Genomic DNA, 12,226 nt, shown 5'->3' on the forward strand with positions numbered 1-12,226 from the left:
GGTGAATGCTGGGGGTGATAGTGCAGGCCGCAATAGTGAGTTCAGAGTCTGCTTCATACAGTCCAGGGTCTTTATTGCAGATGTTATTACTGACCCAACAGGAGTACCGGTTAGGAATTGGCCTGGGTATCTGAGAGCATTCGGGCGAGCCCCACTGGTCCGGGTGAGTGTGTAGGCCTACCATTCTCTCTCTATGCTCTTGCTGACTATCCCCCTTTTCGTGGTGTAATAGCCCACGTCCCTGAGCTGTCCGTGTACTTTGCCTGTATGGCTTGCAACTCGGGCCTTGGGTACCTTTTGCTTCTCCTTGCTGTACTGGTCCCTCTGTGTGGCGAAGCCTCCAGGCTTCTTAGGCCAAGGGACCTGAAATCCCGCTCGGGTTGGTTCTCTGCTGCTGGGCTTGCAACCCTGACAGCCTCGGACCCCAATGTCCGGTTGTGTACTTCTCTCAGCCAGGACCGGCTCTCGTTGCCTCTGTCCCTGGCTCGCAGTCTCTCCTCTGCCTCACGGACTCCTCAGCTGCTGCTGACCTGTCCCTCTTCTCTGAGAACCCTTCTGGACAATTCAGAAGTGGGTTCTGGTCTCACTAACCCTGCCCCAGTTCCAGCTTTTATAGGGGCAGCCTGCTCCCCCTACTGGCCTGGGACAGGAGGTGCTGCATGCTAATGGTCCCTGACCAGGGAACCTCCCTCCTGCTCTCAGACACAGCCTTTAATATTTGTGGCATCCAGGCCTGGGGTGACACATTCCCCCCTAGTAAAATTTAGTACTCCGGGACTAAACAGGAAACACAAATACAGGATATAAACAATAACATAACATATATACAAGTACATTTTGTCCTTAAGGTCACGGCGCTTCCGTGACCGGGTGTCCATATCACCCAACAAGGTGAAGTTTTCCACGGTGTGGGGACCTGTCTCCATAAACCCCAAGTTCCTGGCCTTGGGCGTGGCGACAAGGCCGAGCTAGCTACTTTGGGCCACAAGGGAGCCACGCCGGACAGGTTTTTCTTCTGTGGCCATCTTCACAAGAGGGCACCACGTGCAACTATCTACAAGACAGTTCCGGCCATTCAGTGTCCATGACCTGTCAGTCCATTGAACTAGGAAACACTGGAAAACATTATTAATTGTCAGGTGACAACCATAAAACATTAAATATTTACAGGTAAATGTAGACTTTGTACTTAGATCTTCCAGCGAGCTGGTACTTGACCCCTAGTGCTCCGGGTTGACCTGCGTAACCCACTGTCTGGTGGTGGTCTAACCTGGCTTTCCCCACTAGCATTTAGGGTACAGCTACTAGCTGGGTTTACAGGCAGGGCAGGCAGCTGTCTGCGGGTCCTTTGGTTTACCGCAGATATGGCAGGCTCACTGTCAGCAGAGGGTTAACTCTCCTGGGCTGCTGGCATGGGTTCTTCTGCCTCCGGGGCTGCTTGTTCCTCTTGTTCTTCCTGCTCTCCTGTAGGCTCCTGCTGGGTAGGTTGAAGGAAGTGTAGGACGGGTACCACTATGGCATCATTTATCAGAGTCCAGGACCGGGGGAACTCTCCGAGAACGGTGCTGACCATTTCTTCCTTGTCCACTGCGGGCTCAAGGTCATCTTGATCTTCACTTGGACTCTGCAGTTGCTCGGGGCACCGTTTTAGGTGGTCTCTGGAGACAGTGCTAGTGGTTTCTCCTCCATCCTTGGTAATTACACATACCTTCGGGTTGTCGCGGTTGGACGGCAGTACTGTGTACGGGTCGCTCTCCCACTGGTCATCTAGCTTGTGAAGCCTTCTCTTCTGCTTCAGGACCTGCTCACCAGGTTCCAGGGGACCAGCAGGGGCATGTTGGTTGAACAGCCTCTCTTGTTTTTCTCTCGCTTGAGCCAGACTCCTCTCCACACTCTCCTGTACCTTCTTGTACTGTAGCCGCCATTCCGTATCCCAGTCCGCATCTGGGGAGGTGTCCTCGGGTGTCAGGACTCCCATCTACAGATCCATAGGCAGCTTACCTGGTCTTTCTCGCATCAGGTAAGCCGGGGTGCAGTTGGTAGCATTCACCGGGATATGGTTGTACAAGTCTATCAGGTCTGGCAGCTTCTCCGGCCTCAGGCTGCATTCTTCCAGAGGCAACGTCTTGAGGAGATCAATGACGATATTATTCATTTTCTCACACAGTCCGTTGGTTTGCGGGTGGTAAGGCGTTGTCCGAATCTTCCTACAGCCGTAGAGGTTGCAGAACTCCTGGAAGACTTCCGCCTCAAACGCTGGACCTTGATCTGTCAAGACCTGTTCCAGATACCCGTGTGGACGGAAGAAGTGTTGTTGGAAGCCTCTGGCCGCCGTTTGGGCCGTCAAGTCTTTAACCGGGACCACCACCAAGAACCGGGAGTAATGGTCCACAATCGTGAGGGCATAGATGTAGCCGGACCGGCTTGGAGCCAACTTCACATGGTCCAGAGCTACCAGCTCAAGAGGCTGCCTGGTGACGATGGGCCTCAAGGGTGTCTTCTGGCTGGTACGTTCGTTCCTTCTGAGGTGACATGGGCCGCAGTCCCTGCACCACTTCTCTATGGCCCCTCTCATACCGATCCAGTAGAACCGCTCTCTCAGTAGGAACTCCAGTTTCTTCCACCCAAAGTGTCCCGCTCTGTCATGGTAGGCCTCCAGGACCATTGCTGCATCCCGTCTCGGGACCACTACCTGCCAGGTCAGCTCGTGCGTCCGGTGGTTGACAAGCCTTCTGCACAGCTTACCTTCGTAGAGGAATAGCCTGCTTTTCTCCTTCCATAACTGCTTGGCTTCCTCTGGAGCGTCCGGGCCAGTGCTAGCGTCTGCCTGGGTTAACAGGTCTTTCACCAGGCGAACTGCAGGGTCACTATCTTGCGTTTCAGCCCAGCCGTGGTGGGGTAAGGGGTTGAACATGACGGTGGTTAGGTCTTTGTCTCTTACTCGGTGAAAATACTGGGTGGCCCCATACCTGTGGAACGCAGGGAGCTCTACTTTCTCCAGTTCTTCCGAGTCTTCTTCTCCTTCGGGTAGGTGGGGCATTCTTGATAGGGCGTCTCCGTTGGCGTTGGTTCTGCCTGCTCGGTATTTGATTGTGAAGTCATAATTTGATAGCCGGGCCATCCACCGCTGTTCTAGGGCACCTAGTCTTGCGTTGTCCAGGTGTGTCAACGGGTTGTTGTCCGTGTACACAGTGAACTTTGCGGAGGCCAGGTAATGTTTAAACCGTTCTGTGACGGCCCACACAACTGCCAAGAATTCTAGCTTGAAGGAGATGTAATTCTCCGGGTTCCTTTCAGTGGGCCTCAGCTTCCGGCTGGCGTACGCGATCACCCTTTCTCTGCCCTGTTGGTTTTGGGACAGTACGGCTCCTAGCCCCACATTACTGGCGTCTGTGTGGAGGATAAAAGGCTGGCCATAATCGGGGTAGGCCAGGATCTCATCCCCCGTAAGGGCCATTTTCAACTGGCGGAAGGACTCCTCTTCCGGCTTGTCCTACTTGAAGGGTGGCTTGTGACTTCTGATCTTAGATTGACCTATCAGGAGGTCCTGCATTGGAGCTGCCATCTTTGTGAACCCGGGGATGAACCTTCGGTAATAGCCTACCAACCCTAGGAATTGCCTCACTTCTTTGATGTTAGAGGGGCTTGGCCATCTCTTGATGGCTGTAACTTTGTCGGGGTCGGTGGCTACTCCCTCAGCACTCACCACGTGCCCTAGGTACTGTACCTTCGGCTTTAACAGGTGACACTTTGAGGGCTTCACTTTCAGGCCATAGCCTGCCAGGGCTTCGAACACCTCAGCCAGGTGCTTTAGATGGTCCTCGTAAGTCTTCGAATAGATAATCACGTCGTCCAGGTAAAGTAGGACTGTCTCGAAGTTTCGGTGCCCTAGACAGCATTCCATCAGCCTCTGGAAGGTCCCGGGTGCGTTGCAGAGCCCGAATGGCATACAGTTGAATTCACATAATCCCATCGGGGTGGTGAAGGCGGTCTTCTCCTTGTCAGCCTCTGCCACAGGAACCTGCCAGTACCCGCTAGTAAGATCCAAAGTAGAGAAGAAGTTAGCTGATTTTAGTGCGGCTAAAGACTCCTCTATCCTAGGTAACGGTTACACGTCTTTATGGGTGATACGATTGATTTGTCTATCGTCCACGCACATTCTCATGGTACCGTCTTTCTTTTTTACCAGAACCAAGGGGGCTGCCCAGGGGCTTCAGCTGTCTCTTTAGCTTCTTTCATTTCTCTCAGCATGCCCTTTGCGTTCTGATAATGTGCAGGGGGTACAGGTCTGTATCTCTCTTTTATTGGTGGGTGGCTCCCCGTGGGGATGTGGTGTTCTACCCCTTTTACCCTGCCGAAGTCTAGCGGGTGCTTACTAAAGATTCTTTCGTACTCCTGAACCACCCGGTAGACTCCTTGTTTTTGGTGCAAGGGAGTGGAGTCAGCACCCACGTGGAGTTTCTGGCACCAGTCCTCCTTGTGTTTCTGGGAGCCATTATCCTCCACTTGTGGAGATGGAGGCAAGGGTTCCAAGACCCTGAGAGCATTGTGTTCGACAGCAAACAATTTGGCTAATGTAGCATACCGGGGCAAGTGTACTTCCCTTTCCCCAATGTTTAAGATCCGGAAGGGCACCCTTCCATGGCGGACATCAACCACCCCCCAGGCTGTCAAAATGGTGGGCCTGCTGTTTGAGTACACGGGTTCTACCATGGCTTGGTAGTCTCTCCCTCTTAACCCGATTGCAGTCCGACACCAGATCATCATTTCACTTTTGGGAGGCATGGCAATGGGGAACGGGTCGCTAATCCTCACGCTACCGATCTCACCACCAGACAGTTCTACCTGTTGACGTCTCATCAGGGCTCTTATCTCCTTCTGGAGGACCCTCTTTTGGCTGGAGCTCGCATTTATCGCCACCTGCTGCAAAATTACAATCACTTCTGAAAGACAATTTTCAATCACGTTAGTACCTAAGGTTATTTTAGGGTGACTTTCTCGACGGTCACTGTCCACAATGATCACTGACTGTGCCGGCAGTTCAACTTTACCAATCTTAATGGTCATCTCTCTGAACTCCACCTGCGGCACGGGCTGACCATTGCTGGCAATGATGCTCAAGTCACTGTCTGGATAGCGGGTTATGTCAGTGTCACTCCAGTACTGCTTGAAAAGTACATAGGGGATGGTAGTCACTTGGGACCCGATGTCCAGCAGTGCACTCATGGGGATACCGTCCAGCACTATGGGTAAAACCGGGCGTCCCCTAGTTAACCGTGGCCTACCTTCCGGCGATCCTCTTCTGTAGGCCGCGGCTCCGCTCGCGATGCTCTGGGCGAGGACCTTGCGTCGCTCGGTGATGACGTCGGCGTCCGCTGGATCTCCTTCCAGGACCTTGCGCAGCGTCTCAGCGTAGGGCGGGGCTTCAGGTCTCGCGCGTTTTGACATCCATGCCCCTCTTCTTCCCACGCGGCGTCCCGAAGATGGCGCCCGATGGCGGGAAACGGCTCCGATTGGCGGGAAATGGACCCGAATGGCGGGAAACTTCACTCAGGTAAGTATAAAGTATTTTTCAGGCACGTAATACCCGTTTGTGGCGGGTTGGTCACAATCCTGCCGACTACGCCAAAGCTGACTGGCCCCCTGGGCCGTGGGGTACCCGGAACCGGGCTTCTATGCGATGCTGGGGGTAGTAGTGGCAACCCGATCCCGTGGCTCAGGGTGGTCAGACCAAATTGTGGCAGTCTATTTATCAGTGTTTTCAATGTCCGACTACGCCACCCGTGGATTGCGGTCAGAGATAACCGCCGCTGCGAGGCAGACCACTGAGGCTGGTGTTGGTGTGCAGCACAGGGGTAGGACAACTCCCCACGGGAAGAGTGTAGCCTCGGGGCAGTGTAGGTGAATGCTGGGGGTGATAGTGCAGGCCGCAATAGTAAGAGTTCAGAGTCCGCTTCAAACAGTCCAGGGTCTTTATTGCAGATGTTATTACTGACCCAACAGGAGTACCGGTTAGGAATGGGCCTGGGTATCTGAGAGCATTCGGGCGAGCCCCACTGGACAGGGTGAGTGTGTAGGCCTACCGTTCTCTCTCTATGCTCTTGCTGACTATCCCCCTTTTCGTGGTGTAATAGCCCACGTCCCTGAGCTGGCCGTGTACTTTGCCTGTATGGCTTGCGACTCGGGCCTTGGGTACCTTTTGCTTCTCCTTGCTGTACTGGTCCCTCTGTGTGGCGGAGCCTCCAGGCTTCTTAGGCCAAGGGACCTGAAATCCCTCACGGGTTGGTTCTCTGCTGCTGGGCTTGCAACCCTGACAGCCTCGGACCCCAATGTCCGGTTGTGTACTTCTCTCAGCCAGGACCGGCTCTCGTCGCCTCTGTCCCTGGCTCGCAGTCTCTCCTCTGCCTAACGGACTCCTCAGCGGCTGCTGACCTGTCCCTCTTCTCTGAGAACCCTTCTGGACACTTCAGAAGTGGGTTCTGGTCTCACTAACCCTGCCCCAGTTCCAGCTTTTATAGGGTCAGCCTGCTCCCCCTACTGGCCTGGGACAGGAGGTGCTGCATGCTAATGGTCCCTGACCAGGGAACCTCCCTCCTGCTCTCAGACACAGCCTTTAATATTTGTGGCATCCAGGCCTGGGGTGACACAAATACACCTAACATCAAGAACTATTGAATGATGGTAGCAGTGTCCTGGGGCTGCATGTGTGCTCTTGGTGCAGGGTGCCAAACTTTTGCATCGGTTCATTTTCCTTTTTGTAATTTTTAAAATGTAAAAAAAATGACAATGTTTTTTTTTCCCAAAATACAAAGGAAATGTGTCTTCTTTAACTTTAGCCCTTTTAGAGATCAATTCATCTTCAACTTGCTTAACTGTTCGCAAGAACAGTAATTTTGACCAGGGATATCCAAACATTTTCATGCCACTGTATAGGAAACACTGAAGAAACAAGTTGAGCATCACTCTCCATCCAACATCCAGGCTCTAAAAGAGATTGTTCTTGAAGAACGGAAAAATATGTTGAAATATGTCATCAGCTTGTTCATTCCATTCCTAGAAGACTTGGTGCTGTTCTTAAAAATCATGGAGGTCATACAAAATACTAGATGTAGTTGTTTTTGATGTTGCCACCTTGCACCAAGAGCACTCATGCAGCCCTAGGACACTGCTACCATTATTCAATAGTTTTTAATGTGGGGTGTATTCATTTTTGCATTAATTAATTTGAGTAAAACTGAAGATTTTGTATAATGAAAGTTATACTATTAACCCCACTTTCACATTATAGGTTAAAAAAATGTTCTATGAAACCCGGTCTTGACAACATTTTGAAAATTGTTCTTGTGAACATTAAGATATTGATTGAACTGTTACTTTTCAAAGTGGGTGTACTTATTTATGCGAGGCACTGTGTATGCCTTTTAATTGATATTCAGTAAAAACGTTGTAATACAAGGACAGCTCATTCAGAGAGGCTCTCTTTTCTTGTTAATAGTGAATGGTCCCAAGTTTGATTAAAAGATTTTATAGATATATTCAAGTGATCAGTGGAGAAATGTGAGATTTATACTTCTCACTGAAAACAAGGTAAAATACAGTATTTCCAGTATTTGCTTTCTGCTGAGTAATAAAGGCATTGCATTGCCAAAAGAAAAAAAACGTAAGAAGTTGTAAATGCAGGAGCATCATTATTCTTTAAATGCTTTACTGAGCACGAAAGTTAATACATTGGTTCTGGCAATGTATGGTTGGTGGATTGTGTTGAGATAAACATAAAGCAGGTAGGAAACGACATATGCTCCATTCTTAACTATGACAGCACATCTCATAAGTTTCTTCATGAGGCTTCAAGTGAAATAAAATCTTGAACAAATAGCTAATGAGCCTTGAATGATATATGGGGCTGCCTCGTGTGTGAAAAACAGAATTTTAAACATTTCTTTCTGCCACTCATTAGTTTTTTGATAAACACATTGTACTGACTTCCTATGCTTTATTTTAATAAGCAATGTCAAACTAGGTAAATTCTGAAGAAGAAAAAAATGTGAAAATGGGTATGTTCACATTAAGATTTTTCCTGTGGATTTTGACATGTATTTTGTGATGATGTCTTGTGCGATAATTGCCCACTCATGGACTTCCATTGTTTTTAATAGTTAATTTGTATTGCTAGACGTATATTTTTCTGTCGTTAATTTAAAAAAATTCTTCAAAGAGAGACATGGCTCCACCCAGACACCTTAGTGGCTTTGCACACATGGATTAACCCCATTGAATGTTCGTGCCCACCTGGTGCGTTTGCTGCAGAAGTCTGAGGGTCTCCAATGTAAACCTATCAAAATGAGTTTTCTGGATTTTTTAAATATAATTTTTCAATTTTTAAAGAACAAAAAAGTTATATTTTTTGCTTTAACGGATAGATGGGTATATATAAAACAATATCCTGTACCAGGAGGCAGTTAAAGCTAACCATGAATGATCAGATAATTCTGAAAATTATATCTATACTAATATTGCTCCAAAATTGTAAATATAAATTGGGCTCCCTTGCAAGTGCACAAGTGTACCTGGTCTCTACTATACCACCATGGGCTCTACTAATGTCCATATGCCTAAAATTATAGCATACTATAAAGTTAAAGAAAATACTTTAATAATATAATTATAAAAAAATATCCTGTTGTCATATCAGAATTGGGAGTGTCCCATAATAAAGTGAGATATGATAATAAACCTTATATATGGTCATACCAATTAATTTGTCCAGATTCTATTGATTTGGTACCATATACATAACATTACTTTCATGATTACTCATTAATGGTCCTTTAAATTTTCTATTTTAGGTAAGGGTGATCTTGCTCAACTGGTGCGCATGGTTTTTAAGAATGAGAAAACCTGGTGAAAATAGAAGGCCGATCCCTTGTAAATATATATACCCAAACCACCATTCAAGTATGAGCAGTATCGAAATGAACATTGTATCTGGGCACCAATCTACCAATGGCAACATTCTCTACTGTGGTTACCACAACCTGGAGAGCCCTTGCTGTCCACCTAACAGTGACTCTGGGGTTATGTGTGGAAGAGTAACATGCCCTTCTCTAGAAGACAGTGATCTCGTACAGAAGAAATGTTTAAGAGAGTGCATGCCAGAAATAACCAAGATATTAGAGGAGGTGCAGTACATTGCCAGACGATTCAGAGATCACGATGAAGGAGAAGAGATCTGCAGTGAATGGAAGTTTGCTGCTGCAGTCATTGACCGTTTGTGTCTTGTAGCATTCTCGCTTTTTGCCATTATCTGTACAATTGCAATCTTGATGTCCGCACCAAACTTTGTAGAAGCTGTTTCCAAGGACTTTACATGATGGAAACTTAGCTAATTTTGCTGCAAGGGCAAAAAAAAATCGAGTTTCAATGTTATTGCTTGTTATGTCTTCAGATGTATAACAATTGAGAAAAATAATTGTGTGTTGGTGAACAAATACTATTGAAAATATCCAGCCAACAAAAGACATGGAAATCAAAAGGTGTCTTAAATGTAGACGAAAATTGTACATACTGTATGTTAGTATTAGCAATCAGTTAAAGAACTGTTTGGCCATACATTATCCTATTATACTATAAATTATACAAGACTATCAGAAAACAATGAGACATAATGAAGTGATATGAAAACAAGGATGAGCCACATATCACAGTAAGTGTCACAATGTTTCACAATGCACTATTACTGCAGCCAATGGAGGGAACTACATCCAAGAACTGACTGAGCCTCATTGTTACCAACATTGACGTTAATAAAAACATTTTTTTTTTCTTGTCATGTTCATTCTTACTAGAAACGTGAATGTCTGATCTCCCTTTGGTTGTAAACAGTATATGCATTTTCAGGAGTGCACCTAAAAAGGTTTGAGTGGTAGCAGTTGCACCCAGATTCTGGTATCTAAGTAGGCGGAAAGATCTCTCTGATAAAGGTTTTAGTATGCGATTCATTTATCATAGACTAATATTAGCTGGATAAAAAATACTTCCATCTATCTTCTTTCATGACTATAAGAAGATGTGATGGGTTTCGGTATTAAGAGCATAATAGGAATCAGCAGAGGTGTATCTAGGTTTTCTGGCACCCAGGGCAAGAATTCAGTTTGGTGCCCCCCTAGCACATATGTGATTTCCAAACTTAGTCACGTGCCGACAAGCTGCTCTCCCTAATTCTCTCAATGTTCAGTGAAAAACATAGAAGCAAGAAGAGACGCTCATTGTCACGTGACCATAAGTATGAAAATCGCATATTAGTGAAGTGGCCATGTGATGACTGCTGGAACCTGCAAGCAGTGCTGAATCCTGACAGTGAGGATATTACACACTGTTAGGATTGGCTGCTACAGGGCTTCATTTTATAATTAAAGGGTTTGTCAAGGTTTGAGATGAAAGTCTGCAGTCACTCTATGTGACTGTGTGGCACCCCAGGGGGTCTGGTTGCCACAGTGGTAGAAATACCATGTCTGAGAGCGAGCATGGGTTTTCCTGGTCAGGAGCACTATTGCATGCAACGCCTCCTGCCCCAGTCCAGGGAGGGGAGGACCCTGCCCTTTATAAACTGGATCTGGGGCGGGGTTAGGGAGTCGAGTTCTAGTCCAGAGGAAGGGACAGAGGAGCAACAAGGAGCTCTATAGGAGACAGGAGCTGAAGGCCAGGGACTGGAGCTAGCAGAGCTCGTCCTGGACGAAGACGCAGAGAACCGGACACCGGAGTCGGAGGCTGTGAGGATATCCACATCCAGCAGCAGAAACCACCTGGCAGGGGATTTCAGGTCCTCTGGCCATAGAAAGCCCGGAGGCTCAGTCACACGCAAGGGACCGGCACTGCCATCGAGGAGCAGAAGGTACCAAAGGCCCCAAGTCACCAGCCATACGGGTGAGCACCACACGGTACACTCAGGGACGTGGGCTACTACACGACTACAGCAGGGTAGCCAGGAAGAGTGCAGTCAGACGGGAAGCTCTACACCTCCACCTGGCCAGGGGGACTCTTGTTCGCTCACAGACTGACCAGGCCTCTAATGTTAGCCAGTACTCCCGGCAGGGCCTTCTTCATTACCAACAGTAAAGACCCTGAACTGCACCGCACGGACTCTGAGTCATTTCTGCTGCGCCCATGCACCATAACCCTCACCATCTACACACGCTGCCCTGAGGCTATACTCCTCCCGTGGGGAGTTATACTACCCTCTGCTGCGCACCCAACATCAGCCTCAGTGGTTCTCAGTGACCGCAATCCACGGGTGGCGTAGTCGGACATTTAAACATTAAAAACCAAATAAACAGATCCGCCACTGGTTTGACCACCCTGAGCCACGGGACCGGGTCGCCGCCACGGAGACTACGACCCCTAGCATTACACAGAGACCCGGCTCTGGGTATTCCCCCACACACGGCCCAGGGGGCGCGTCAACTGCAGGCTTCTGAATTCTCACAACGCATGCACTGCACACTTTTAAAATACTCCGTTGCACAAGTATGCAATTTGTATATTTCTGGCCACATTCCGACTAGACATGTCCGGCCTCGCTCAATTCATTTTCATTGAATGAGGCCAAGCATTTCTAGTCAGCTTGTGACCGCATGTATGCAAATCGCCGGCACCTGAGAATCCTGACAGCATGCAGTGCGCACTGTGAGAATTCAGAAATCTGCAGTCACATAGAATGACTGCAGACTTATCACAAACCTGGACAACCCCTCTAATGCTCCTAACATAAATAAAAATATGAGAATTAGTAAGTATCACAAATAACATTTACATCCAGGTACCTGATAGATGAAGTTATATCTGGAATCGTTCTCTTTCTTTTCTTCTTCATCTTGTCCAGACTTCATGATGACTTTTCTCATTTACAGCTCGTCTCTGCAGACTTCCATCTTTTCCGGTCTTGTGCAGTACATCCCCACACGGTGCCCTTAAAGATAGAAGTGTCTTATAATGCTCTGAATAAAAATATCTGCCCTACGCTGAGCCCCTTAATAAATAATTGCCCTTCATTATAATCCCCCCCACAAAATATGACCCCCACACTGTCCCTCTTATGTTACATGCTCTCCACATGGCCGTCTCCTTTCAATACTGAGCCCCCTCCTCACACTGCCCTCTCAAATTGTGTCCCCTTCATAGGGTCCAGTCTCTATACTGTGCCCCCTCACCTCACTCCTTCTCCCTGGCT

General features: G+C 48.1%; 1 protein-coding gene across 1 annotated transcript in view; it reads left to right on the forward strand.

Annotated features, from left to right (window-relative positions):
• The window catches only part of LOC141171354 (neuronal acetylcholine receptor subunit alpha-7-like), a 645,132-nt gene extending 635,357 nt beyond the window's left edge, over positions 1-9,775 (forward strand). The window contains exon 10 of the mRNA XM_073655206.1: positions 8,847-9,775. Within this exon, the coding sequence (XP_073511307.1) occupies positions 8,847-9,371 (525 nt within the window). The 3' untranslated portion in view covers positions 9,372-9,775. The remainder of the gene's footprint in view (positions 1-8,846) is intronic.
• Positions 9,776-12,226: the final 2,451 nt, after the last annotated feature.

The sequence above is a fragment of the Phyllobates terribilis genome, unplaced genomic scaffold (genome assembly GCF_046119375.1).
Source record: "Phyllobates terribilis strain yellow unplaced genomic scaffold, ASM4611937v1 Scaffold_1__5_contigs__length_1240528914, whole genome shotgun sequence".
In the NCBI taxonomy this organism is placed as follows: Eukaryota; Metazoa; Chordata; class Amphibia; order Anura; family Dendrobatidae; genus Phyllobates; species Phyllobates terribilis.